The sequence below is a fragment of the Pleurodeles waltl genome, chromosome 3_1 (assembly GCF_031143425.1).
Source record: "Pleurodeles waltl isolate 20211129_DDA chromosome 3_1, aPleWal1.hap1.20221129, whole genome shotgun sequence".
Classification (NCBI taxonomy): Eukaryota; Metazoa; Chordata; class Amphibia; order Caudata; family Salamandridae; genus Pleurodeles; species Pleurodeles waltl.
Genome location: NC_090440.1, coordinates 1,998,330,976 through 1,998,358,349, shown reverse-complemented (window position 1 = coordinate 1,998,358,349; position 27,374 = coordinate 1,998,330,976). Strand labels below are relative to the sequence as shown.

Sequence of the window (27,374 nt, the reverse complement as noted above, 5' to 3'; positions counted from 1 at the left end):
CACAGAAAACAGCTATGTCCCAGTGGTGGGCACATAGCCGGCCGTGGAGGGTGGCGGTCCCCAGGGCCATCAGTGGCTCCACGATGGGGGCAGCGTGGCCTCCACTCCAACGAGAATAGCGCCCGCAAATAAATTACTTTTTGCCCTGGGGTGGAGGTCCCTAGGGCGCAGGATTGACACAGGCCCTCCCACATTAATCACATTTATCACCCCAGGCAGTGGTGGTTCCCAGGGCAGTGGGTTTTTTTTAAAGTTCAAAACGGTACATTGTCACTGAAATTCTCACCTAACTGTAATGTTACTTTAACCTTTGATTTTTTCATAGAATTTCTAGAGTATTTTTTAACGTAAAGTAATATTTTATTACCATTCGTAAAGCTAACCCCTGCATGGTGAGGTGATGGTCAAAAGGCCTGGCCTGTGGTCTGGCCCAGTGGCTAACCCCCTGCAGGCAGCCAAACCCACACTGTGCACAGCCTTCACCCATGCGGTGGCGTGAAGTTAGCCACAGGTCTGGCCTTAAGCCACACGCTGCATCCAACCGCTGCAGGCAGCCAGCCCCACAAAGTGCAGTGCTTTTGGCCAGTCCCCTTCCTCAAGTTACTCTGGGTCCTGGGGCTTTCACCCGTGCACGGCGTAGTGTTGGCCAGGCAGGCCCTGTGTTCAACCCCCAACAGACAGCCAACCCCACACAGCCTTCGGCCTATCAGCGCGGTCCCCTCCCCATGCCACTTTAGGCTTGAGGGACTCCATCCCCTGATGCATTTTTCTTTTAAAGTTGAGGGGGCATATGCCCTCCTCCTCAAGCCCCTTTGGGTCCCAGGGACTCCATTCGCTAGGGCTTTTAAAAAAAATTACAGGTAGGGGTGGCGCATGCCCCCTTCCCCCCCACCCCCAGGCAATAGTGGCTCTAGGGATGCCATTACTTGTGGCCAAACCATATATGTTTGAGGGGAGGGGGAGCATGGCTCCCCTCTCTGAACCATTAGTGGCCCTGAGACGCCATTACCTGGGGCCAAAACATATCTGTTAAGGGGAGGGAGGCATGTGGCCCACGGGGACCACATCCCCTGGAGCTGCCCATTCCCCATGACGGAATTCAATAGAAAAGGGGAAGCAGGATCCCTGAGCCTTCACAGGCCCTGGGGACCCTATCCCCAGGGGCCTAAATTAACATAAAGGGGAGAAGGTTGCATGCTCCTCCAAGACTATTGTGGCACTGGGCACCCCATCTATTGGGGCCTGTTTTTCTTTTAGGTGGGTGCCACCAAATAGCAAGTTGGGGGATGCATGGGGCACTCCAGGGCCCCCGCTGTCTCAGTGAATTTGTGGAAAAAGTTTTAAAAAAACTTTTTTGGCCCAAGTCTTAGGTAGTCAGGGTATCCCTGCTCGGTGTCTGTTTTTTTAAACCTTTTTTAGAACTGTGGACTGAGTTCAGAGTCCTAAGATGGCTGTGGACTGAGTCCAGAGTCCTAAGATGGCTGCCGCCACATCCTGGTTGATGTGGTGGCAGCCAATCAGATCTCAGGATGAGCTCAGTCCTGCGGATCCTCTGTGGAGTGAAATAAACAAACTTGTTTTTAGCATTAATTGCTCAACAACTACAGAACAGATTTACACCAAATCACAAAATACACTCCTTCTGGACCAAGATCTAGTTTTCTGCCAAATTTAGTGTAAATCCGTTCATCAATTTGGGCTGTAGCTGTCTCTAAAGTTTCTTATAGAAAAATGGTTGGGAAAAACGAATTTTGGGACTCCCCCTTTTTCTCGGCCCCCACTTGACGGATCACCCCGAACCATCCCATTCACAAATTAGGCAAAAGTAGCTCTTTTTAGGAAAGTTTTATGAAGATTCACGAAGATACATATATGTATGTGTATATATATATATATATATATATATATATATATATATATATATATATATGTATGTACAGTTAAAAAACCAAAAGTTACATGGACGTTATAGTTAGGCTCACATTTTAAACATACAAAACCATAGAAATTCACCTGAGTTATTTCAAGCAACTATAACTTGTGCCCTAAGGTAACTATAACTCGCAGCCAGGCCCTGCACCTAACCGCTATAACAACCCAACCCCTCGCTGTGCAAGGCCTTCATCCGTGCGCAGCAGGGAATGGCTGTACGGCCTCGCCTGCAGCCAGGCCTGTGCAGCCAAACCCTATAACCACCCAACCCTGCGCTGCGCACGACCGGTGGCCAACCCTCCTGGATGCACCCAAACCCAAGCAGCGCAGTGCAGTGAGTGTTTTTTTTTTCCATTTTGTTTCTTGATCTTGATCCGCTGATCCACCTGTGGATTGGTGGATCCACTGATCTAGCTGTTAATACGCAAATTGGATAATTTTTTGCCCTCAAGGGGTCCCTAACCCCTCCGTGTCCTATGGGGTCAAGATACCTGTATCATGACCCTTTATGTGTGTTTTCTCTGATAATTTCCCACCCCCCAAGCCAATGTGACAAAAGAAAATGGCAGCCACAACTTTTCTGTCAGGTTGCGGCCAGCCAATCGGGGCCTTTCTTTTTGCAGGAGTATCTGGATGGCCCAAAAGAGGTGTATGTGGATCAAAACCCATTGGTGTAATGGTATGGGAAGATGAGCAAATGTCCAGAGCTCAGCAGGCTGGCAATAAAGTATCTGGCTTGTCCTATAGCCAGTGTGTCTGCTGAAAGTGTGTTCAGTGTAGCTGACGTGGTTGTACACCGTTCCTGAAACACTACAGGTGGAAGAACAGGATGACTGGTCAGAATCAAGTATGTTTGCTGGCCAACTTCTGGATGAACCACCTGAGTTTGAGAACAAACTCTACTTCCCGGACTGAGTATGCCAGTGGCATCATAGAACTTTTAAATTATTTCTCGTTAAACTTCTTTCTTTCTTTCTTTGAAAAAAAATAGCTAGGGGAACATTATGTTTATGTCCGATTTATCCTGCCCCACCATTATTTAGTCACATATATGGCTGGATTGGAAGTGGACCCATGTGCAGTGAAGAGGCCCCCACATTCCCTTTAGGACATTGGAGACAATGCCTGCCTCCCTCACATGCTATTGCCTATCTTTTTGTTACATCACCTACCAGGGCTTCCCCAAAAGATCATTGATTAAAAGACTGCCAATGCCAAATTCTGATGTGTTGCTACCATCAAGGACATAATAATATTTTGTATCAACCACCGTGCTTGGATTGGAAGAGGTAACTACTATTGCACCAATGAGGGGAGATATATTGAGTGATTGTGAGAGATGATTGATGATGTATGTGGTGGCTGACAGTGAGTGAGGGAGTTCAACAAATTTGTAAACTTGCTTTTGATGATTTGCAATGTTTGGGGGCTGATGGGTGATCTTTTTTTCTGAAAGTGATGGGCCTTTCATAATTAGCAAAATTTACCTGCAGGGTCCACTCTTTTTTTCCGGTTCCTTAGAGACCAGACCAGACCAATCACTTTAGTTACCAAACAGAAATCTATACAAAAAACTACAATTCTGTTTCTCTGTTCTTCAACAGCAGTGCGCTACCAAGGTCTACCTCACTCGGCTTGGGACTGGGATGGAGTTATTCAGAATCAGGAGGAGGAAGAGGATAGAAGAACTCAGGGCAGGACTACCTTAACGGCTATAAGGAGAAAGTTATTGATGAGAAACCATGATGATGGTGAAAACCTTGAGGCCTAGTACTCAATCAGCTCTGTGGATTAGTGAGAGATGTGTTGATTGAGGAAATGCTGCTGAGTGTGTGTTTGCTACATTGCTGATGCAATCATGAAAATCCTCTTTATGTTCTTGTTCTGCCTCTGAGTCTTCTTGGTACACTCCTGACTCCTCATGAAGCTTACCTTGCTTACCTTTGTCCTTCTTCTTTACTCTATAATACAGTTACTGTTTTTCAATATGCAGGCCTTCTCCTAGAACTCTCCTGTACAAACAAAACTGGGTGAAAGCTCAGCACTCAAGCTTACCCACTGGACAGGTTCAACCAGGCACCAAGGAATGACAGACATTTCAAGAAGAGTCAGATGCACCACCCAATTTGGCAATACAGTATAATTTTCCTTTTAACAATCATCATTTTTAGAAATGGGTGGGTTAACCTCAAACCTCCATAGATTGTATTTTGCAAACCTAGAAGACACAACATTTTGAGGTATACTATCTTGGGTCTCTCTGGGACAGAGGGGCTGTTTGTAATGCACTTAACTGAACTGTCATACTTATTCCTTCCTTATTTCCTTCCACAACAGATTGATGAGGGTGTGCTGCTCAGCGCCCAGATGAATATTGTTATGGTTTCTTTTGTGTAGTGGTTGTCTTTGTCACACCTTTCCCCAAAACCCCTTTCCCATGTGTGATTTATTAAGGTATAACTTAATCTTACACCATAAATGGATCACAGACTTGCTGGAGCGGATGTTGTGAAAGCGACACCAACTCACTGCATGACTTTCTATTACCTGAGCAATATTCCACACCGGCCCCATCAACATCATCATTAAGGCCTTGTTTTTGTGTCTTCTGACTCTGAGTCCACTTCTCCTGACTAGAAGATTTCATTTAGTTTTTGAATACTAGCTACCCATTGCTCAGAAGAAGTTGATATTGCAATTTATAATTAACATATCAGGTCTTCTTTGTTGTGTGTCAAATACTGTCATTGTGGTAGTTTGGTCTTAGTCTTCCTAAAGTTATGATATAATACATGACCCACTAACTCTCTGTTTTCTTTCAATCTAGTTGACAGCGATGGATAACCCTTTGTATTAATCCTGCAGTTGGAATTTGCATAGGTGGGAGTTGCACCTTGTGACTTCCCTGTTAGCGCGCTAGCTTGCTACTACTACTACCACCCACCTTAAGATGCTACCTTGGGAAAACCTTGCAGTAAGAAGATGGCGGTATTAGCCCTCGCTTCATCTATTCAGGTAAGAGAAGACCAATGGATTGAAGTGAACCTGTTTAGTTAGTGATTAACTTTTAGTGAAGAAGATGTTGTTTGTGTGTATTTAGGTTTTTGTATGCAAACTAGGCAATGGCGATCATCCCCTAGTGACCACTATAGTTACAGAGGGCTGTATAGGAAGGGTATAAATAAATGACATATACTTTTTTTATCAGCTTTAAAAAACAGACAGCAGTGCAAACTAAAACAAAAAAATAAACATTTGAGGCATAAATGAAGTAAAATATCCCCTTTTATTTTTAACAAATAGAAAACCAACCCTTTCACCAACAGAAGGCCTACCTCTCTCCCCGAACAAATAGTCCTGTCCCCAAAAAGTCCAACGAAAGTCCAAAGTGAAACCTGGTCCCAACTCCCTCCCCACCTTCTCCACCCAAAACAAGTTTCTTTCACCAAAACAAAAAAATAAAAAAGGGCTTAGAAGGGGGAATTGTCTATCTGGGTCTGGAGCTGGTCCAGGCTCTGCTCGATCCTGGTGAGCCGGCTCTCCAGTCGGGTCCATTTGTTGCAGGATGCACTGGAGTAATACCCTGTCAGAGTAGGAGTGGGCGGCAGCAGGTGCAGTCAGGGACCCTGGCAGCAGTGCCAAAAATGTAATGGCCAGAATTCTGGAGGCTGGGACTGGTGTGCTGCTGAACTGGGTCCTGGGTCAGAGGCAGCTATTTCAACCTCTTCATCCTCCAGGACCACCAGCCGCCAGTATTCTGCCTGTATAGTTTCCAGCCTCTGTTGCCGCAGATGGGCCGCCATCTTCTAGCTGCTGGTGGTTCTGGTCGACCATCAGGAGTAGCTATATCGAGAAAAAAAAAAAAAAGACAAATTATAAACAATGCTCTGAGCACACATTTCTTTCAAAGTAAGTAGTGGGTGGCAGAGTAGCAGTACATTGCTGGTCCCCTAGGGGCATTGGAATTTGATGTGATTATGATTAGGAGAGTCACAGGGCGAATTCTATTTGTTTGCCTACACATGCCTAACACATGCCTAACATAAAAAGCACTGATTTATTTATGAGTAAGGCATTATGCACTATTGAGTACAAGTTGCTGTGCCAAATTAATGGAGACATGCTAGCCAGCACTTTGGGTACTTTGCTACTGTCTGCAGCTGTGGCAGCTGTAGTTGACAATTATCTATCTTTAATTCCAATGGTCCTGCTCTTCCCCAAATACCTTTCACTTAGTTTCTACCCTGACTCCAAAAAGGCAGATGACTAATGAATAAGATACGTCACATATGTGGATATATTATCCTGTCTGCCGCAAGTAAACAGTGGGGAAAACAATTCACTGCACTACAGGGAAAGGAAAGGACTATATAGATTGTATTTTGCACGTTAGTCACAGAGTATCACTTATGCCAAATTTGAAATAAAATCAGGCACTTACTAGTCCCACTTTACTCACTAGCCTCGCTCACCACACCACAAATTATTTACAACAAATTTATTTGCTAGGCAGTAAGAAAAGGAAACTTGATTTACTCTACTACAGGGTAAGGCACAGGAAGTAGAGCTTTTGCTATAGAATAGAGGGGTGTCACTGATCATTGCTTCATCACTTGCCTAAACTCTGGCTTATTCAGTCCCGGTTTAGGCGAAAGAAAGTCTAAAGGAAAAAATCTGAACAGGCATAAGATAAATCTTATAGGAAACCATGAAATATATTTTGGAAAATATTCACATGGCCATAAAAGTGTGACACATGGCAATAGTGGATTTTTCATTTTTTTGTTAGGCTCGAAAGGAAGAACTTAGGAAAGAATAAAGGAGGGAAGTACTAAGAGGTGACTGAGTGAGTGAAGGAAAACACACCCTGTGTGTTCGGTTTGCAATGCGTTGAAAACTTTTTAAATGCTGCATTAACTGAAGCAGACGCATATTGCACAACCAACACTACAGTCGTAAATTGAACCATACTGCGCTTCTTCGGTCATGGGTGACCAAATGCCATGGGCAGGGAGGTGGTTGATGAATGATGACGGGTGGGATACATATATGCCTCACTTAACAAATACAGTGAGTCAAGGGATTAGAACACAAATTAAAATACCCCCCACTATGAACTATAACTGTGATAACCATAAAACAAAGTAAGCGAAGTAGGTGAGCAGCATGCCCCTCTCCAGAAGGGCTCCTTTGTTTAGTCTTCCAAGCAGTTATTCAATCATCCTTTAATTCTTCCCAGTATATTCACACAAGGCCACCGTGATTTAACCTTTTGGTCTTTCACCAAAATTACAAATCCATTATCCATCCATTCAGTATCCACCTTTTCTTTCAATCATCCTTTCACCCATCCATACATTTAACCAATACTCACTAACGCATCCTTTCACCCACCCACACACCCTTTCATTTCACCCATCCTTTCTTTTAACCTTCCGTTCTTTTCCGTTCCCATCAAGCCATCATTTTTAGCGCACATTATGTGAGCTTTTGCTGAGTTGCAGATAGAAGAGGCCATAACCCAACCACCACTGTAGCTGGTAACAGAGGGGGTTCATGATCACAAAGATGCCCTACTAGTTAGGGAGTATAATAATAATTGTCAATGAGCAAGCAATGTGACTTACCACCCCCCGTCCCTGCCACCGCTTCTCCCCTGCTCCTTCTGCTCCTGCAGTGGCACTTGATGAGCCGGCGGCACTCTGCGTGGGTAGGAAAAAAAAACGTATACATTTTTTAGATGCAAGATACGCCTCTGCTTAATCTTTTTAATCAAAAAAATACAACCGCAATACATTGCTACAGTTTGGGTACCACTGCAGTATCTCCTATCAAAAATATTACTCTGGGCATTTTGTTGGTTCACAATGTTAGAAAAGCCAGGTAGTCAAGCCAACCAAAAACTTTTCATAATGGAGGGGCAGAGCTATAGCCTATGATGATGATGACTCAGAATGAATGAAGCGCAATGAAGGGGTGGAAAAATAATCGTCAATGAAAGAAGAAAAAATATAATGCAGGGATTACAGGAAATAAAATAATTTGGATAAGGGAGTTGAAATAAAAAAGGAGAAAGTATAAAAAAAATAAACAAGTGTGAGAAGGTAGCCTCTTTCTAGCCTTGTTACCCCCACTTTTGGCCTGTTTGTGAGTGTATGTCAGGGTGTTTGTCACTGTTTTCACTGTCTCACTGGGATCCTGATAGCCAGGCCTCAGTGCTCATAGTGAAAACACTAGGTTTTCAGTATGTTTGTTATGTGTCACTGGGGTCCTGCTGGTCAGGACCCCAGTGCTCATAGGTTTGTGGCCTATATGTATGTGTCACTGGGACCCTGTCACACAGGGCCCCAGTGCTCATAGGTGTGCATGTATATGTTCCCTGTGTGGTGCCTAACTGTCTCACTGAGGCTCTGCTAACCAGAACCTCAGTGGTTATGCTCTCTCATTACTTTCAAATTGTCACTAACAGGCTAGTGACCATTTTTACCAATTTACATTGGCTTACTGGAACACCCTTATAATTCCCTAGTATATGGTACTGAGGTACCCAGGGTATTGGGGTTCCAGGAGATCCCTATGGGCTGCAGCATTTCTTTTGCCACCCATAGGGAGCTCTGACAATTCTTACACAGGCCTGCCACTGCAGCCTGAGTGAAATAACGTCCACGTTATTTCACAGCCATTTTACACTGCACTTAAGTAACTTATAAGTCACCTATATGTCTAACCTTTACCTGGTAAATGTTAGGTGCAAAGTTACTTAGTGTGAGGGCACCCTGGCACTAGCCAAGGTGCCCCCACATTGTTCAGAGCCAATTCCCTGAACTTTGTGAGTGCGGGGACACCATTACACGCGTGCACTACATATAGGTCACTACCTATATGTAGCTTCACAATGGTAACTCCGAATATGGCCATGTAACATGTCTATGATCATGGAATTGCCCCCTCTATGCCATCCTGGCATAGTTGGCACAATCCCATGATCCCAGTGGTCTGTAGCACAGACCCTGGTACTGCCAAACTGCCCTTCCTGGGGTTTCACTGCAGCTGCTGCTGCTGCCAACCCCTCAGACAGGCATCTGCCCTCCTGGGGTCCAGCCAGGCCTGGCCCAGGATGGCAGAACAAAGAACTTCCTCTGAGAGAGGGTGTGACACCCTCTCCCTTTGGAAAATGGTGTGAAGGCAGGGGAGGAGTAGCCTCCCCCAGCCTCTGGAAATGCTTTGTTGGGCACAGAGGTGCCCAATTCTGCATAAGCCAGTCTACACCGGTTCAGGGACCCCTTAGCCCCTGCTCTGGCGCGAAACTGGACAAAGGAAAGGGGAGTGACCACTCCCCTGACCTGCACCTCCCCTGGGAGGTGTCCAGAGCTCCTCCAGTGTGCTCCAGACCTCTGCCATCTTGGAAACAGAGGTGCTGCTGGCACACTGGACTGCTCTGAGTGGCCAGTGCCACCAGGTGACGTCAGAGACTCCTGCTGATAGGCTCCTTCAGGTGTTAGTAGCCTATCCTCTCTCCTAGGTAGCCAAACCCTCTTTTCTGGCTATTTAGGGTCTCTGTCTCTGGGGAAACTCTAGATAACGAATGCATGAGCTCAGCCGAGTTCCTCTGCATCTCCCTCTTCACCTTCTGATAAGGAATCGACCGCTGACCGCGCTGGAAGCCTGCAAACCTGCAACATAGTAGCAAAGACGACTACTGCAACTCTGTAACGCTGATCCTGCCGCCTTCTCGACTGTTTTCCTGCTTGTGCATGCTGTGGGGGTAGCCTGCCTCCTCTCTGCACCAGAAGCTCCGAAGAAATCTCCCGTGGGTCGACGGAATCTTCCCCCTGCAACCGCAGGCACCAAAAAGCTGCATCTCCGGTCCCTTGGGTCTCCTCTCAGCGCGACGAGCGAGGTCCCTCGAATCCAGCGACACCGTCCAAGTGACCCCCACAGTCCAGTGACTCTTCAGCCCAAGTTTGGTGGAGGTAAGTCCTTGCCTCACCTCGCTGGGCTGCATTGCTGGGAACCGCGACTTTGCAAGCTTCTCCGGCCCCTGTGCACTTCCGGCGGAAATCCTTCGTGCACAGCCAAGCCTGGGTCTACGGCACTCTAACCTGCATTGCACGACTTTCTAAGTTGGTCTCCGGCGACGTGGGACTCCTTTGTGCAACTTCGGCGAGCACCGTTTCACGCATCCTCGTAGTGCCTGTTTCTGGCACTTCTCCGGGTGCTACCTGCTTCAGTGAGGGCTCCTTGTCTTGCTCGACGTCCCCTCTCTCTGCAGGTCCAATTTGCGACCTCCTGGTCCCTCCTGGGCCCCAGCAGCGTCCAAAAACGCCAAACGCACGATTTGCGTGTAGCAAGGCTTGTTGGCGTCCATCCGGCGGGAAAACACTTCTGCACGACTCTCCAAGGCGTGGGGGATCCATCCTCCAAAGGGGAAGTCTCTAGCCCTTGTCGTTCCTGCAGTATTCACAGTTCTTCAGCCTAGTAAGAGCTTCTTTGCACCAACCGCTGGCATTTCTTGGGCATCTGCCCATCTCCGAGCTGCTTGTGACTTTTGGACTTGGTCCCCTTGTTCCACAGGTACCTTCAGACAGGAATCCATCGTTGTTGCATTGCTGATTTGTGTTTTCCTTGCATTCTCCCTCTAACACGACTATTTTGTCCTTAGGGGAACTTTGGTGCACTTTGCACTCACTTTTCAGGGTCTTGGGGAGGGTTATTTTTCTAACTCTCACTATTTTCTAATAGTCCCAGCGACCCTCTACAAGGTCACATAGGTTTGGGGTCCATTCGTGGTTCACATTCCACTTTTGGAGTATATGGTTTGTGTTGCCCCTATCCCTATGTTTCCCCATTGCATCCTATTGTAATTATACATTGTTTGCACTGTTTTCTAAGACTATACTGCATATTTTTGCTATTGTGTATATATATCTTGTGTATATTTCCTATCCTCTTACTGAGGGTACACTCTAAGATACTTTGGCATATTGTCATAAAAATAAAGTACCTTTATTTTTAGTATAACTGTGTATTGTGTTTTCTTATGATATTGTGCATATGACACTAAGTGGTACTGTAGTAGCTTCACATGTCTCCTAGTTCAGCCTAAGCTGCTCTGCTAAGCTACCATTATCTATCAGCCTAAGCTGCTAGACACCCTATACACTAATAAGGGATAACTGGACCTGGTGCAAGGTGCAAGTACCCCTTGGTACTCACTACAAGCCAGTCCAGCCTCCTACATTGGTTGTGCAGCGGTGGGATAAGTGCTTTGAGACTACTTACCACTCTTGTCATTGTACTTTTCATAAGAGAAAAATATACAAAACAAGGTCAGTGTATATACACATAGCCAAAAAGTTTTGCATTTCCTCTTTTCACTCTTTTCTAAGTGCTGAAAAGTACTTCTAAACTTTCAAAAAGTTCTTAAAAGTTTAAAAAGTTTTTTTTCTGTCTTTCCAAAAAGTTCTGAAAACTTTTTTCTCTTTTGCTATCACTTTAACTCTCTCTAAAAAATGTCTGGCACAGGCCAAAAAGTTGAACTGTCCAAACTTGCATATGATCACCTTAGCTGGAAAGGAGCAAGGAGTCTCTGCATAGAGAGAGGTTTGAGTGTAGGGAAGAATCCTTCCTTAGAACTGTTAATTAATATGCTTAGAGTACAGGATAAGGCCATAAGTGCCCAATCTGTAGAAAAAGTAGCTAATGGTTCTCAATCTGATCCAGGGACTCCCCCAGGAAAAGGTTCAGGAAAGAAACTTCTCAGCCTGCCCATTACTAGACAGTCTAGCATAGTTGGTACAGAGGTTGAATCACATCATACTGATGATGTGCTCTCACATTATGCTGGTAGCCAAGCTGTTAGGGTGCCCTTGGTAAGGGACAGGTCTCCTTCTGTTCATTCCCATCATACCTCTGTATCTAGAAATGTCCCTCCCACCCACCCTGATGACAGATTGTTAGAAAGGGAGCTCAATAGATTGAGAGTGGAACAAACCAGACTGAAGCTCAAGAAGCAACAGCTGGATTTGGATAGACAGTCTTTAGAATTAGAGAAGGAAAGACAGAAGTTGGGTTTAGATACCCATGGTGGCAGCAGCAGTATTCCCCATAGTCATCCTGCAAAAGAGCATGATTCCAGGAATCTGCACAAGATAGTTCCCCCTTATAAGGAGGGGGATGACATTAACAAGTGGTTTGCTGCACTTGAGAGGGCCTGTGCTGTACAGGATGTCCCTCAAAAGCAGTGGGCTGCTATCCTATGGCTATCATTTAGTGGAAAAGGTAGGGATAGGCTCCTTACTGTGAAAGAAAATGATGCCAATAATTTTACAGTTCTTAAGAATGCACTCCTGGATGGTTATGGCTTAACCACTGAACAGTACAGGATAAAGTTCAGAGAGACCAAAAAGGAGTCTTCACAAGACTGGGTTGATTTCATTGACCAGGCAGTGAAGGCCTTGGAGGGGTGGTTACATGGCAGTAAAGTTACTGATTATGAAAGCCTGTATAACACAATCCTGAGAGAGCATATACTTAATAATTGTGTGTCTGATTTGTTGCACCAGTACCTGGTAGACTCTGATCTGACCTCTCCCCAAGAATTGGGAAAGAAGGCAGACAAATGGGTCAGAACAAGGGTGAACAGAAAAGTTCATACAGGGGGTGACAAAGATGGCAATAAGAAGAAAGATGGTGAAAAATCTCAAGATAAGCATGGGGATAAGGGTAAAACCAAAGATCCCACTTCAAATCTTAAACACTCTTCAGAGGGTGGGGATAAAACAAATTCTTCCTCTTCTTCCCAACCTGCACACATTAAAAAGCCTTGGTGCTTTGTGTGTAAAAATAGAGGCCATAGGCCAGGGGATAAGTCCTGTCCAGGTAAACCCCCTGAGCCTACCACCACTAATACATCAAGCTCTAGTGCCCCTAGCAGTAGTGGTACTAGTGGTGGGACTGCTGGCAACAGTCAAGCAAAGGGTGTAGTTGGGTTCACTTATGGGTCCATAGTGGAAACTGATGTAATCAGTCCCAAGACAGTTTCTGTCACACCTAGTGGCATTGGCCTTGCCACACTGGCTGCTTGTCCCCTTACAATGGATAAGTACAGGCAGACAGTTTCAATAAATGGTGTTGAGGCCTTGGCCTACAGGGACACAGGTGCCAGTTTCACTTTGGTGACTGAAAACCTAGTGCCTCCTGAACAACACATCATTGGACAACAGTATAAGATTATTGATGTCCATAACTCCACTAAGTTTCTTCCCTTAGCTATAATTCAGTTTAGTTGGGGTGGAGTTACTGGCCCTAAGCAGGTGGTGGTATCACCTAGCTTACCTGTAGACTGTCTCTTAGGTAATGACCTAGAGGCCTCAGGTTGGGCTGATGTAGAGTTTTATGCCCATGCAGCCATGCTGGGCATCCCTGAGGAATTGTTCCCTCTCATTTCAAGTGAAATGAAAAAGCAAAGGAGAGAAGGCCTGAAAACTCAGGATCCCTCTCCATCAACAGGTAAAAAGGGTATCACAGTATCCCCTAACCACCCTACCATTCAGGATACTATTCCTGTGGTGGGAAAAACCTCTCCTGGGGTGGCACCTGTTCCAAGGGAATCATCAGCTGGCAAAGCTGGACTCCCTGAGGTGGAAGTACCTCTCTGTGGGATAACTAACATTGGTGAGAAAAAGAGCACCATTTTAGTTAACATGGAGCATCCCTCCAACCCTCCCAGAGAAACTTTAGTGCAGAAACTCTGCACTGCCTCACAACACTTAGGACAGCATCCCTGCCCTAGTGTGGAGCTGATAGGACAGCATCCCTGCCCTGCTCCAACTCAAGAGAAACAGCATCCCTGTTCTCTCTTCCAGCCAGATGGACAAAGTTTTTGCCCAGCTATGGCTTTTCTGAGACAGCATCCCTGTCTGGCATTTCCATCACTACAAATAGGTTCAGTGGACAATTCCCACTGCTCTAAACTAAAACTTACTGATAGAAACTCTGAAAATACATCTTCACATTGTTGCTTAGCTAAAAAACTTCAAACAGGGTGGTTTACATCCCCACAGGGAAGTAACCATATAGTGGATGATAAAGGGAGTAACCAGTCTATTGCAGAGCTACTCTCTACTTATCACCACTTAGACAATAAAGTCTCAACTGGCCAAGGTTAGCCTTATTGTCCTTCGTTTGGGGGGGGGTTGTGTGAGAAGGTAGCCTCTTTCTAGCCTTGTTACCCCCACTTTTGGCCTGTTTGTGAGTGTATGTCAGGGTGTTTGTCACTGTTTTCACTGTCTCACTGGGATCCTGATAGCCAGGCCTCAGTGCTCATAGTGAAAACACTAGGTTTTCAGTATGTTTGTTATGTGTCACTGGGGTCCTGCTGGTCAGGACCCCAGTGCTCATAGGTTTGTGGCCTATATGTATGTGTCACTGGGACCCTGTCACACAGGGCCCCAGTGCTCATAGGTGTGCATGTATATGTTCCCTGTGTGGTGCCTAACTGTCTCACTGAGGCTCTGCTAACCAGAACCTCAGTGGTTATGCTCTCTCATTACTTTCAAATTGTCACTAACAGGCTAGTGACCATTTTTACCAATTTACATTGGCTTACTGGAACACCCTTATAATTCCCTAGTATATGGTACTGAGGTACCCAGGGTATTGGGGTTCCAGGAGATCCCTATGGGCTGCAGCATTTCTTTTGCCACCCATAGGGAGCTCTGACAATTCTTACACAGGCCTGCCACTGCAGCCTGAGTGAAATAACGTCCACGTTATTTCACAGCCATTTTACACTGCACTTAAGTAACTTATAAGTCACCTATATGTCTAACCTTTACCTGGTAAATGTTAGGTGCAAAGTTACTTAGTGTGAGGGCACCCTGGCACTAGCCAAGGTGCCCCCACATTGTTCAGAGCCAATTCCCTGAACTTTGTGAGTGCGGGGACACCATTACACGCGTGCACTACATATAGGTCACTACCTATATGTAGCTTCACAATGGTAACTCCGAATATGGCCATGTAACATGTCTATGATCATGGAATTGCCCCCTCTATGCCATCCTGGCATAGTTGGCACAATCCCATGATCCCAGTGGTCTGTAGCACAGACCCTGGTACTGCCAAACTGCCCTTCCTGGGGTTTCACTGCAGCTGCTGCTGCTGCCAACCCCTCAGACAGGCATCTGCCCTCCTGGGGTCCAGCCAGGCCTGGCCCAGGATGGCAGAACAAAGAACTTCCTCTGAGAGAGGGTGTGACACCCTCTCCCTTTGGAAAATGGTGTGAAGGCAGGGGAGGAGTAGCCTCCCCCAGCCTCTGGAAATGCTTTGTTGGGCACAGAGGTGCCCAATTCTGCATAAGCCAGTCTACACCGGTTCAGGGACCCCTTAGCCCCTGCTCTGGCGCGAAACTGGACAAAGGAAAGGGGAGTGACCACTCCCCTGACCTGCACCTCCCCTGGGAGGTGTCCAGAGCTCCTCCAGTGTGCTCCAGACCTCTGCCATCTTGGAAACAGAGGTGCTGCTGGCACACTGGACTGCTCTGAGTGGCCAGTGCCACCAGGTGACGTCAGAGACTCCTGCTGATAGGCTCCTTCAGGTGTTAGTAGCCTATCCTCTCTCCTAGGTAGCCAAACCCTCTTTTCTGGCTATTTAGGGTCTCTGTCTCTGGGGAAACTCTAGATAACGAATGCATGAGCTCAGCCGAGTTCCTCTGCATCTCCCTCTTCACCTTCTGATAAGGAATCGACCGCTGACCGCGCTGGAAGCCTGCAAACCTGCAACATAGTAGCAAAGACGACTACTGCAACTCTGTAACGCTGATCCTGCCGCCTTCTCGACTGTTTTCCTGCTTGTGCATGCTGTGGGGGTAGCCTGCCTCCTCTCTGCACCAGAAGCTCCGAAGAAATCTCCCGTGGGTCGACGGAATCTTCCCCCTGCAACCGCAGGCACCAAAAAGCTGCATCTCCGGTCCCTTGGGTCTCCTCTCAGCGCGACGAGCGAGGTCCCTCGAATCCAGCGACACCGTCCAAGTGACCCCCACAGTCCAGTGACTCTTCAGCCCAAGTTTGGTGGAGGTAAGTCCTTGCCTCACCTCGCTGGGCTGCATTGCTGGGAACCGCGACTTTGCAAGCTTCTCCGGCCCCTGTGCACTTCCGGCGGAAATCCTTCGTGCACAGCCAAGCCTGGGTCTACGGCACTCTAACCTGCATTGCACGACTTTCTAAGTTGGTCTCCGGCGACGTGGGACTCCTTTGTGCAACTTCGGCGAGCACCGTTTCACGCATCCTCGTAGTGCCTGTTTCTGGCACTTCTCCGGGTGCTACCTGCTTCAGTGAGGGCTCCTTGTCTTGCTCGACGTCCCCTCTCTCTGCAGGTCCAATTTGCGACCTCCTGGTCCCTCCTGGGCCCCAGCAGCGTCCAAAAACGCCAAACGCACGATTTGCGTGTAGCAAGGCTTGTTGGCGTCCATCCGGCGGGAAAACACTTCTGCACGACTCTCCAAGGCGTGGGGGATCCATCCTCCAAAGGGGAAGTCTCTAGCCCTTGTCGTTCCTGCAGTATTCACAGTTCTTCAGCCTAGTAAGAGCTTCTTTGCACCAACCGCTGGCATTTCTTGGGCATCTGCCCATCTCCGAGCTGCTTGTGACTTTTGGACTTGGTCCCCTTGTTCCACAGGTACCTTCAGACAGGAATCCATCGTTGTTGCATTGCTGATTTGTGTTTTCCTTGCATTCTCCCTCTAACACGACTATTTTGTCCTTAGGGGAACTTTGGTGCACTTTGCACTCACTTTTCAGGGTCTTGGGGAGGGTTATTTTTCTAACTCTCACTATTTTCTAATAGTCCCAGCGACCCTCTACAAGGTCACATAGGTTTGGGGTCCATTCGTGGTTCACATTCCACTTTTGGAGTATATGGTTTGTGTTGCCCCTATCCCTATGTTTCCCCATTGCATCCTATTGTAATTATACATTGTTTGCACTGTTTTCTAAGACTATACTGCATATTTTTGCTATTGTGTATATATATCTTGTGTATATTTCCTATCCTCTTACTGAGGGTACACTCTAAGATACTTTGGCATATTGTCATAAAAATAAAGTACCTTTATTTTTAGTATAACTGTGTATTGTGTTTTCTTATGATATTGTGCATATGACACTAAGTGGTACTGTAGTAGCTTCACATGTCTCCTAGTTCAGCCTAAGCTGCTCTGCTAAGCTACCATTATCTATCAGCCTAAGCTGCTAGACACCCTATACACTAATAAGGGATAACTGGACCTGGTGCAAGGTGCAAGTACCCCTTGGTACTCACTACAAGCCAGTCCAGCCTCCTACAACAAGGCAAAATTAAAAGTAGTATAATAGTGGGAAGAGGTAAAAGTTAGAGAACTAATAATAAATAATATGTCTTACTGGGATGAGCAGAGCCCTCAGCAGTGGCACTGGTGGTTGGAGCCTCCTCCTTCCCAGCTCCACAATAGATTAGTTGTACAGTTAATCTCCACAAAATTATCATAACAGGGAAACACAGTAATACTGTACTTATCTAAATCAGATTGCATATGGTACTAGTATCGACTGTCGTTGAGTTGGCTATACTAATCCTAAAATCCCTATTTCAAATTTCCTTAAAAAAAACTACATTTAGAACTAATGCATTGCAGTGAATAATCTTTGATTCCATTCTCATTTCTCAACCCCCTTGATGGGCCAACTGTAGGAAGTTGTCTCTGTATATACTATTTCAAAGTAAATAGTGTGCACAGAGTCCAATGGTTCCCCTTAGAGGTAAGATAGTGGCAAAAAGAGATAATTCCAATGCTCTATTTTGTGGTAGTGTGGTCGAGCAGTAGGCTTATCACAGGGTAGTGTTAAGCATTTGTTGTACACACACAGGCAATAAATGAGGAACACACATTCAAAGACTTACTCCAGGCCAATAGGTTTTTATATTGAAAAATATATTTTCTTAGTTTATTTTAAGAACCACAGGTTCAAGATTTACAATTAATACTTTAAATGTAAGGTACTTCACTTAGATACTTTAGGAACTTTGAATGAAAACAATATCACATACAGTCTTTGTAAAAATGGCAATAAGCTATTTTCAAAGTGGACACAGTGCAAAAATCAACAGTTCCTGGGGGAGGTAAGTAAAGGTTAGTTTTGAAGGTAAGTAAAACACTTACAAGTCTCAAGTTTGGGGTACAGGCAGCCCACCGTTGGGGGTTCAAGGCAACCCCAAAGTTACCACACCAGCAGCTCAGGGCCAGTCAGGTGCAGAGGTCAAAGAGGTGCCCAAAACACATAGGCGCCTATGGGGAACAGGGGTGCTCCAGTTCCAGTCTGCCAGCAGGTAAGTACTTGCGTCCTCGGGGGGCAGACCAGGGGGTTTTGTAGAGCACTGGGGGAGGGACACAAGAAAGCACAGAAAGTACACCCTCAGCGGCACAGGGGCGGCCGGGTGCAGTGTGCAAACAGGCGTCGGGTTTTAGATTGAAAACAATGGAGAGACCCGGGGTCACTTCAACGATGCAGGCAGGCACGGGGGGCTCCTTGGGACAGCCACCACCTGGGCTAGGCAGAGGGTCGCCTGGGGGTCGCTCTTGCACTGGTGTTCGGTTCCTTCAGGTCCTGGGGGCTGCGGGTGCAGTGTTGGTTCCAGGCGTCGGGTCCCTTGTTACAGGCAGTCGCGGTCAGGGGGAGCCTCTGGATTCTCTCTGCAGGCGTCGCTGTAGGGGCTCAGAGGGGACATCTCTGGTTACTCACGGGCTCGCAGTCACCAGGGAGTCCTCCCTGAGGTGTTGGTTTTCTGCAGGTCGAGCCGGGGGCGTCAGGTGCAGAATGTGAAGTCTCACGCTGGGGCCAAATCAGTTGTCATCTTCCTCCTTCTCTGCAGGCTTATAGGTCAGCAGTCCTTCTTCTTTCTTCAGGTTGCAGGAATCTGATTTCCTAGGTTCTGGGGTGCCCCTAAATACTGAATTTAGGGGTGTGTTTAGGTCTGGGAGGGCAGTAGCCAATGGCTCCTGTCCTTGAGGGTGGCTACACCCTCTTTGTGCCTCCTCCCTGTGGGGAGGGGGGCACATCCCTAATCCTATTGGGGGAATCCTCCAAACTCAAGATGGAGGATTTCTCAAGGCAGGGGTCTCCTCAGCTCAGGACACCTTAGGGGCTGTCCTGACTGGTGGGTGGCTCATCCTTGTTTTTCTAATTATCTCCTCCAGCCTTGTCGCCAAAAGTGGGGGCAGTGGCAGGAGGGGTGGGCATCTCCACTGATGAGATGCCCTGTGGTGCTGTAACGAAAGGGGTGAGCCTTTGAGGCTCACCGCCAGGTGTTACAGTTCCTGCAGGGGGAGGTGAGAAGCACCTCCACCCAGTACAGGCTTTGTTCCTGGCCACAGAGTGACAAACGCACTCTCCCCATGTGGCCAGCAACATGTCTGGTGTGTGGCAGGCTGGCAGAAACTAGTCAGCCTACACTAGAAGTCGGGTTGGTATTCAGGGGGCACCTCCAAGGTGCCCTCTGGGTGTATGTTACAATAAATTGCACACTGGCATCAGTGTGCATTTATTGTGCTGAGAAGTTTGATACCAAACTTCCCAGTTTTCAGTGTAGCCATTATGGAACTGTGGAGTTCGTGTTTGACAAACTCCCAGACCATATAGTCTTATGGCTACCCTGCACTTACAATGTCTAAGGTTTTTCTTAGACTCTGTAGGGGCATAGTGCTCATGCACATATGCCCTCACCTGTGGTATAGTGCACCCTGCCTTAGGGCTGTAAGGCCTGCTAGAGGGGTGAATTACCTATGCCAAAGGCAGTGTGAGGTTGGCATTGCACTCTGAGGGGAGTGCCATGTCGACTTAGTCATTGTCTCCCCACCAGCACACACAAGCTGGGAGGCAATGTGCATGTGCTGAGTGAGGGGTCCCCAGGGTGGCATAAGACATGCTGCAGCCCTTAGAGACCTTCCCTGGCATCAGGGCCCTTGGTACCAGAGGTACCAGTTACAAGGGACTTACCTGAGTGCCAGGGTTGTGCCAATTGTGGAGACAAAGGTACAGTTTAGGGAAAGAACACTGGTGCTGGGGCCGGGTTAGCAGGGTCCCAGCACACTTTCAAATCATAACTTAGCATCAGCAAAGGCAAGAAGTCAGGGGGTAACCATGCCAAGGAGGCATTTCCTTACACCAACTCAGTCTCCCTATTTTGCAATGCATAGATGTATACTACTAGTAGTACATAGTGTGAAATTGCTTGTGACTGTACCAGCTACATAGATAAAAGTCACAGAAAACACTAACTCACTGATATCACTAATTCACTATGGTGACGGGAGCACAGAGGAGTCTGCATTGCAATGACTTATTAACTAATCAGCCAAAGCCAGCGCCGACAAGTATGATTAGATAGCGCCGAGCACCTGCCTAGCTCAAACTGGATCCCATAGTAATATTCTTAAGGTAAACTAAATGTACCCTACCACTGAGTGTGAGCAGCATTCTATTCGGGAAAAAAGTTAGCACTGTAGAACACAAACACAACAAATAATATAATTAGTACTCACCGAGCTTTGGAATCTTGACATCTAGCAGGTCCTGGTCATGGTCGAAGATATCTGCCCAGGGGCACACCAGCTGCTGGGTGATGCACTGGATCTGGATGTTGTGTTGCACACAGCTGTGCACCCTCCTCCAACGCAGCTGATGCTCCCGCAGGGGGTACCCGCTGCCCGACCTGCCACCTGCTGCCAGCATGGAGGGGAGGTGGGGCTGCACATACAAAACAGTGCTGCCACCTCTGCTTCACAAAAGATAGGCTGGGGCTGCACCCCTTGGTGGCACCCCCACCCACAAGGTAGGCGACTGCTGCTGCTGGCTACTCACGGGGGGGCTGGTGCCACCGCTTCCCTGCTCGCCGGCGCCACCCTGCTCTGCCCTGGCGCTGGGTGAGATGGGGTAAAGAAAATGAAAAGAAACAAAAGGAGGAAGGAAGGGCTATGGAAGTGAAGGGAAAAAGAAACAAAATACAAAAAGCCACAAAAACATGAACAAAATGTAAAATACACAGTCACAAAAACACGCACTAATACAATAAATAAAAAATGACGGGTAGATTAATTAGGAGGACGGAGGATTGAAAAGGTATAGATGGATTCCAAAAACAGGCCCAGCACCATGAACAGACTAAAAAACAAGATGGCCACACCCATGCAAATCGCGTGGTGCCGTTCGTGCATAATTTTGAATGTGAGAACGTACTTCGCATTGTTTTTTATGTAAAACACAATGCGAACAGACGCAACAGGAAACTCCACCTGCCCAAAGAACTCTGCGTAGTGTGGTGAATTTTTTTTTACCACTTTGCGGAGTTCCACGTAGTGGGACTCCATGAGCTCTGCCCACCCCTAGTTTCTTTGTGGCTGTAAGCATCTCTGCCCAACTGCCTCCTGAATTCAAGTGTTGATATACTAGTACCTGCTTGTGCACAGTCCGAGTTTCATCATTTCTCCCATGGCTGGTACTTTTGCACAGCTCCCAACCAAAACACCAATCAAAGTGACGCTGCATCTACATGAGCCTGTTGGGAGCACTGGCTGTTGTGACTCTTGGGTTTTTGATCTCTCCGCATCCAGGCAGAGTCCACTAGCATGAGGCCCTTCTGGTTTGTCACGGCTGATTGACACACAACCTACTTAACTATTTTTTTAATGTGTAAATCTTATTTCAAATATTTTGAAGAAACAAATGATACACAAATCTGTAGTCACTGACCAGTGAGTAAACAATCACAGCACAGAAACAACATAAATATAAAATGTTTACCAGCAGCAGGGGTCTGCTTTAAGGCGACTTGTAAAGGAAGGAGCCAGTGGATCAGATAAGGTTCATAGCGGCCATTGTAGACAAAGAGGATGTTCAAAGTCTTGCAGGTTTCCAGGATCATGTATTCGTTGGTAGCAAAAGGTTGCAAGCAAGGTGTATTTTCATATGTCTGTTAAGTAGAAGAATACATAATGTGTTACTTATAAATGTGAACGATTGACAGATGTTAATTGTTTTTTTGAACTGGGGTGGTGCCCATGCCAAAAAGTTGACTTACAAAGCGTATGACTGATGGATTGCCACACCACGGCTTATCCATTTAAGGCACAGTAGGACTTAAGTCAAAAGGGGTGGAGCTGAAAGCAAGAGGGGTCGTGGTCATCTGTCACTTTTAACATAGTGATTAAAGGCATTAAATGCTCCACTCCCCTTACACCACAGCGGGGCTGTCTTCCATATTGGGATACTGACAATGGGATCTTTCGATACTAAAATGCAACTTTTTTTTTTTTTTTGTCAGTTCATTTAAGTTGATGGGAAAATTATAGTTTATGAAGAGAGACATACCATCTTTCCTTTAAAAAGGACACGATGAATACTGCCAACACTGACTTTTCAGTTGTTTGATTTGAAATCTTTAGCTATACTCCCAACTGCAACTATTTACACATTAAATTTTACACAGCAAGTCAAACTCCCTTTATGATTTTATTCCAAAATGTGTATTGTAGACCAGTTCTCTAAGTCTCCCTCAGCTATCACCCTCAAGTATCTCTATAATGGGTCCTAATCGTACTAGTTCACTGAATGATCGTTACCATGATATTTCTATGAGACTGTTTCATAGAGGTATTTTCTTGATATGTGTATTTTCTTGCATTTGCCCCAGGTCAGCACTTGAAACAACACAACAATTACCTATTCAACTCTGTGTGACTGTCACAGACATAGGAAGTCTAGTAAGAAGCCCTGCACAAAAGATGCTCCTTTGAGGACCCCAAGCTGCCCTGCAGCTTGCAAGACAGATGGTCCTTTGAGGGACTCAAGCTGCTCTGAAACTTGTGATCATAAGAGCATTTTACCTACTTGGTCTTTTTGTTGACCCTCATGTACGTTGTGGGCACTGACTGTCTTCCCAATAAGGTCTCCCCATTGACGCTACCAGGTGGGTTGGTGCAGAATGGAAGCTTGGAGCTTTGCCCCTACAACCAATGAAAGATAAGCTTGGGATGGATGGTATAAGGCAGTTGGATGTGGAGCTTGCAGGCAGGCTCATGTCAGTGGAAAGAGGTTGTTGTACGTTTTCCTAGCGAGAAAGGACTCTGTTGTACCCCTGTCCCCACATGTAATGTGCTGCTATGAAGCCAGTTATAGTATGACAGCTCTTCTTGCCAGTGGATACTATTCTAGTTGTATAAATATGGACTAAGTTTACATTCAATGAAAGCAGAAAAATAGTGTCTAGTCTGGAGGCCAAGCTTGTTGGCTATAGCTTTTAAGAATGGACTGGTGTAGAGGACCAATTACTGCCAAAGGTTCCACTGCACATCATTCTTACTTGCAGCGTGCTACATTCAGTACATATATTGGGAAGTAAGGGATTGGAACTCCAGGTAAACTGGCACGGCTAGTTGTACTTACACGTGTTTCACAGGAATTCCATATGGAAGAAACATACGATAAGGCAGATGTTTCTCTGCCGTTGTTTACAGTTTGTCACGCAGATAGGCTGCTTCATCTATCTAGGAAAGTCTTTGTAATGACTGAGGTGCACAAATTAGGTGTGCTGAGTGAAGATTGAGGCACTGAGAAATTTGTTTGGTGGATTTGACCGCTTCAGGTGGTACTGAAGCTTCAACAGGGTTGAAAGCCTGAGTCTATCTTTCTAAAAGCATGTAGCATTACTGGAAAATGGTAAAAATAATTATGTTAAGCACTGTCTCTGAAAAAACTGTGCATTCTCAGAAGAGCAGGATGCTGGTACAGCATATGTACATTAAATGAGCCTCCTCTGGACAAGCCAGCAGTGGTCGATATCTAGGGATTTTCCTACAAGAAAATAAAGAAAAGAATATGACGGTGAGGTTATTACAAGGAATGACCTTTCTATTTACGTTTCATGATCAGAATGCTGATGAAAGCAGCCTACTAATCCTCATATAGCACTTCAGATGTACTGCACCAAGTATAAGTGCATATTACGCCAAATGAAGGGCAGAATAGACGGACAAAATGGCCCAATGAATGCGAGGTAAGATTAGCATACCTGTGAACTTCGACCTAATCACGGAGACACCATTAGATAGATCTCAGGGCCCAGAGAGAGGCCTGCGTGACCTGTGGCAGGAATGGTGCCATGTTTATTATGGTGGTGGATAGGATGGGGATAGGTAGCACTCCTTTTTCTCACTTTGCTTCTGTGACAGTAGAGGCACATTTCATCATCAACAGACCAAAGCTCCTTAGTGTAGAAATGAGACCATTACTAATCGAAGACACTGCTGCAAAAAATAAAGAGAGCACTCTGAAATCTTTTATGGTAAATGTGCCAAAGGAGCCTTATAGGAGCACCACATGGGCGGTGTTAAAGTTGCCAGCAGAGGCATGTCCATGTCACAAAAAGCACACTTGGCTAGAATTACAGCAAATATCATGAAAATATGAGTACAAAGATAAAGGGACGCAAAAGGATTATTGTGAACTGACTTTGAGTGGAGGTCAATTTAACAACTTAACATATTCCTCCAGTTCAAAGCAGAATACAAAGTAATTTGGGCAAAACAAATCTACTAAAAGTAATGAAATACGCAGGAAATACCACTGACATTCAAATTAAAGGCACAGGGCTGCCAGAACCACATCTATGAGATCATCCATTCATTCATTGGAAAGGCAGAGAAAAATGCGAGGGAATAGGGAAAGTGGAAGCCATGAAGACCCCACTTCGCAACTTTTGTGATGTATACCTCAGTGTTGCAGTGAGGAATTTAATCATGACGCATGGCAATTTTTAACCAGATAAGAAAACAACACGGCATTCTGGGAGAGTATTTGTTTCCATGCGGCACAGTGACCCATGAGGGGAAGTTTCAGTAGAAAACCCAATGCTAACTCCATGATGCAAAAACTGTAACAGCACAAAATCGGTGTCTGCAAAATACAATTCTGTGTCAGAACCGTAGGCGAGGATTATGCATATATATTTCTTCAATTGTTATTATTCATCAGATTCAAAGTAAAACAGAAAAAACATCAAACACTACGAATCCCACGAGTTCCTCAACGTGCGGCAGGCTCCGGTCCAAGCGTTTCTTTTTATCATGCAGGTCTGCTAGGGGCACTGTTTCGGGCTGTCGGCGGTCACCGTCAGGCGTGTCGCAGTCTATGGAGCAGCGCTCTGTGGTACAAATGCTCCTGAAGTATGCGTCGCGCGTCATGGATCTGCAGTGCAGGTCAATAGCAATAAAGTAATGACTGACAACTGGGGCCTTCTCCCCCTCCCTCCTAACCCTCGCACAACACCGGGAAGAACTTTCGGCTTTCAGCTGCGTGGCATTGGAACCCTCTGGGATTCACATCTGGCTGGCACTTTGAGCACCTAGAAGGGGACTGCCCTTTGGATATATTACAGGGTGAAAACCGGGTATATATATTGGTGTTTACACCTCATTTTTTTATATGGAGTCTACCGGGAAAAATGGCTATCCGCCTGATCTGGTCTCTGAGGAGGAATGGCCACTACATCGCCGCCTACCAGCAGGGGTAGAGAGGCACTTGCGCTGGCACCCCAGCAGAAAAGCGTGGACAAGCTGACTTCCCAGGTGTCTGGTGGCACGGGATCTTCGGGGACTCTGGGGCAGGGCCTAGTGGACTAACCACGACAACCACCCAAAAGGCCAAGAAACTAGACGCGGGGCACCTGGAAGGCTTCAATCATCTAAGAGCGGCATTCTGTTAAAGTGTGAGTATGTTAAAAAGTGTACCCTGCCAGGAAGAAGACTTACCCATGGAAATTGGTGATGCTGTTGCACCAAACTTCTACCCTGAAGAAGGGTTCCCAGAACCGGGTGGGTGACACAGACAGTGCAGGGTCCTCTGATGATAGGAAGCCTTGGCACCCCAATTCGAATGCCTCCGGATCCTATGAAAGGAATTCCACCTCAGCCAACATGTTTAAGCTAGAAGGTCTCAACCTTATCCTGATCATAAGGTGGCGGATTATGTGGCCAGTAAAATTCACCAACCCCTATACAAGGCGGTTCGAGGCTGCCTATGGGCAGAGTGCCCTAGGCAAGCTTGGGGTGGGGGGAAGTGGCAGCCACCCCGACATAAATCCCAAACTGTGCATGTTCTTCCCAAAATATATGAAAGACCCTAAGAAGGGTATTGACCGCTCCTGGGGAGTGTTTCAAGACAAATTGCTTGACGTGGTAGGCCCATTGACGAAAATGATTGAACTGGCAGAACAGACGAAACAATCAGGAAACCCACAGACATAGTGGCAGGCTGGGAGCAGAGGGCAATGTGCCTGTTGGGCAACGTCAACTGTGCCCTGTCGGTAGAGAGATGTTATTCCTTACCCTAATCTGGGAGAACTGTCCTCATCAGAAGCAGGAGTAGTGGCTAAAGGCAATTTATTCGGCAAACCCTTTGTAAAAGAACTGGGAAAATTAGTTGCCACCTTCTCAGCGCTGGACAAAGCACAGACATCGATCAAGAAGAGGGTCACTCCTCAGGCCGCTCTTTCCAGCTAGGCCCCAACAGAGGTGAATCCCACCGGAACAACTGGTGGAATGCTGGCCGGCAGGGGACCTTCTTTCTCAATAGGGGAAGCATAAAGGGCAGAGCTTATCGTGCCGGGGGCTATTGCTCCCAGAGGTGTCAACGGTAATCAGTATCCTTTCTTTACCTCAAAGGTTAGCGGGGAGACTGAGATTGTTTTCAAACAGGTGGGCAGAAATCACGCTGGACCAGTGGGTCCTACAAACGGTACAGCGATACCAGATAGAGTTCTACGGAACTTGGGACCAAATGGTCAGACCACGTCCACAGTTTTTCTTCAGAATAGGATATGGGGCTGATTGATGCAGAGGTACATGAACTGCTCACCAAAGGAGCAGTCAGAAGGGGAGTATTGCACCCTCTGGGATTTCTCAGCAATCTTTTTTAAGTAGAGAAAGAGTACAAGGGTTTTCGCCTGGTGATAAATTTGAGAGGCTTCAACGAAGTGTTGGTTTACCTCCATTTCAAGATGGAGGGCATTCACCTCCTAAGAGATCTCTTACTCCAGAACAACTGACCTCAAAGACGCGTACCTCACTGTCCCAATTTTCTCTCCTCATTGACGTTACCCTGAAACCATTCCCAGGATGCTTGTTTCTGGTCCAGGGAGGATCTGGCTTGGCAGTTCGGGCTGGACTGTTCCCATGGGGAGCAGGATCAAGACTCATTTGCATATGGCTGGGTCCAAACTGGGGTGGCGTAGTGGGTAAAAAAATGATGGATTAAACCCAGATCTTTGTGACTGGAGTTGAATGTTTGCATTGTTCAGCATTCCGTCCATCATCATTCTTTTTGCTTTTGTCGTCCTAAGTGGGAAGGGTATGC

The 27,374-nt window shown here is 46.5% G+C and overlaps 1 protein-coding gene across 1 annotated transcript in view; it reads right to left on the bottom strand.

Annotated features, from left to right (window-relative positions):
- LOC138283654 (uncharacterized) overlaps positions 1–27,374 on the bottom strand; it is a 223,433-nt gene that overhangs the window by 62,437 nt on the left and 133,622 nt on the right. The window contains exon 8 of the mRNA XM_069221589.1: positions 21,768–21,936. Coding sequence (XP_069077690.1) covers positions 21,768–21,936 — 169 coding nt within the window. The remainder of the gene's footprint in view (positions 1–21,767; positions 21,937–27,374) is intronic.